Below are 2,500 nucleotides of genomic sequence, written 5' to 3' on the forward strand. Positions count from 1 at the left end.
GGTTATGCAACATTGTAATATCGGTAATATCATGGTATATAGGACTATATCATATCATATATGTCTCCACACTATAATGTCAAAAGTCTATTCACGCACACACATAACAGTATAAAAATATATTTAAAAAAAAACAAAAACAAAAAAAAAAAAAAACGCAACTCACATACACAAAAAAGTTCCAAAGCTATGACGTCGACAAACGTTTTCCCGTCAATATGACGTCAACAAAATGTCTCCACGTCAACCAACACGTTTTCCTACCATTATAACGCCAACAACAACAAAAACACGTTCCAAAACAATATGACGTCATCACCTATGACCTCATCACGTGACGTCAAACAGGCACGCAGTGGGAAGCTACGTAATAAAGCAGCACGAAATTAGCGAAGATGGACAACATGGTCAGAGACACGCTCGCGCCATGTCCTCGACGAAACTTCCGGTAGCAGGCAGCGTAATCTGGGTTACTCTTCTTCATCTCGTGGAAGTTGGCGTAGCCTATGACGTCACGGAGCCCAGCAGCGACCTCTATATCGAAGGCGGCGACCATGTTTTTGACAATGATCGGGGCGATGATCAAGCAGTTGATGGAACCGGCTAGAAAGTTGATCAGCATGCACAGAGCCTGCAAAAAACAACAACAAAAACACATACCGTGAGAGATTCTTTATCTATCTATCTATCTATCTATCTGTATGTCCGCCTATCTATCTATGTATCTAGTTGGTCAGGTAGTTAAAGAGTGTGTGAGTGAGCAAGTCCATTCGTTCTAGGGTAGGTAGTTGGATAGATAGTTAGCTGTGTTTTTTTGTTGTTGTGGTGGTTTTTTTACGTAACAATCCTTCGACAGTCATATAAGCCAGGTGTGGCACAGCCTGTTCATTTTTCTTTATTATTATCGTTGTTGTCATCATTATCAGTGTTATTATTATATTACAACTACTACTATTGCTGTTATTTTGTTTGCGCATGGCCAAAAAAAAAGGGGGGGTGGGGGAGAAAAGAAATAAGAGGGGTATGGGGGTTTATTCACTCTTTTTGTAAAATCCTTCTTTTCCTCCTCCTCCTCCTCCTCCTCCTTCTTCTTCTTCTTCTTCTTCTTCTTCTTCTTCTTCTTCTTCTTCTTCTTCTTCTTCTTCTTCTTCTTCTTCTTCTCCTCCTCCTCCTCCTCCTCCTTCTTCTTCTTCTTCTCCTTCTCCTCCTTCTTCGTTCGTGGGCTGCAACTCCCACGTTCACTTGAAAGCACACGAATGGGCTTTTACGTGCATGACCGTTTTTAAACCCCTTCCATGTAGGCAGCCATACTCAGTTTTCGGGGGTTAGCGAAATGCAATGGCACCCATTTAGGGGGGAGAAAAACAACACCAACCCCCCACCCCAAAAAAACCCCACGATAATCTTGCAAGGAATGACAACACAAGAAGCGAACAGTTACCTGTACCGACTGTGAAGAATCCTCTCAAGACTCAATCCAAACTCTATAAAGAAGAACACGAGCTGTCAATGATAATAACTAATAATCACCTGCACCAGGTGAGAGTTCTCCCAAGACTCAATCCAAACTCTATAAAGAAGAACACGAGCTGTTAACTCACTTAGTACGGCCAGTCCTCTCTTCTCCTCTACACAGACCCCTCGGATGTCCAGTGGGTATCTCAATGACCCAACCTTTAGCTTCCGTCGTCAGAATTGTGGTATTCTTTGTCAACATTCACCTCTTCAGTATAAGAGCGTTCCGCTTGCAGTATTTTGATGATGGTAACTGGGGTGAAACGCAGTTAACGACGTCTCTTTCGCCGTTCGTATTGGGAGAGAGAGTTAATGATAATAACTAATAATTACCTGCACCAGGTGAGAGTTCTCCCATGACTCAAAGGGGTGGAGGGTGATGAAGGTTGCCAGGGCAACAGCTGACGTCACCAGGCTCCAGAGAAAGAACATGGGGAAGAGACGGCTCTGGACCTGGCCGAACATGTGTCGTGGCAGATTGTAGAACATGGTCAGACCTAAGGAACAGGCAATTGGGATCGCAACATTAGTCGTGTGTGTGTGTGGGTGGGGGTGGGGGTGGGGTGGATGGGTGTGTGTGTGAGTGTGTGTGTGTGTGTGTGTGTGTGTGTGTGTGGACTGACTGAAATTGAGAATAAAGCGATACTGAGTAGGTGAGTGATAAAACCGGCACATAATTAATATCTGTCTTTCATTCTTCCTTCCTTCTTTCCTTCCTTCCTTTCTTCCTTCCTTTCCTTCCTTTCTCCCTCCCTCCCTCCCTTCCTTTCTTCCTTCCTTTCTTCCTTCCTTTTTCCCTCCCTCCCTCCCTCCCTTTCTTCCTTCCTTTCTTCCTTCCTTCCTTCCCTCCTTCCTTTCTTCCTCCCTCCCTTCCTTCCTTTCTTCCTTTCTTCCTCCCTCCCTTCCTCCCTCCCTTTCTTCCTTCCTCCCTTCCTTTCTTCCTCCCTCCCTCCCTTCCTCCCTTCCTTTCTTCCTTCCTTCCTTC

At 44.6% G+C, this 2,500-nt stretch overlaps 1 protein-coding gene across 1 annotated transcript in view; it reads right to left on the reverse strand.

The window, feature by feature from the left end:
* Nucleotides 1-2,500, reverse strand: part of LOC143276995 (transmembrane protein 205-like) — an 8,176-nt gene that overhangs the window by 99 nt on the left and 5,577 nt on the right. Inside the window, exons 3-4 of the mRNA XM_076581701.1 lie at nucleotides 1,849-2,012; nucleotides 1-631 (exon numbers count right to left, since the gene is read on the reverse strand). The exon at nucleotides 1-631 is cut by the window's left edge and continues 99 nt beyond it. Of these exons, the coding sequence (XP_076437816.1) occupies nucleotides 341-631; nucleotides 1,849-2,012 (455 nt within the window). The 3' untranslated portion in view covers nucleotides 1-340. The remainder of the gene's footprint in view (nucleotides 632-1,848; nucleotides 2,013-2,500) is intronic.

This window comes from Babylonia areolata, chromosome 33 (genome assembly GCF_041734735.1).
Source record: "Babylonia areolata isolate BAREFJ2019XMU chromosome 33, ASM4173473v1, whole genome shotgun sequence".
NCBI classification, from domain to species: domain Eukaryota; kingdom Metazoa; phylum Mollusca; class Gastropoda; order Neogastropoda; family Buccinidae; genus Babylonia; species Babylonia areolata.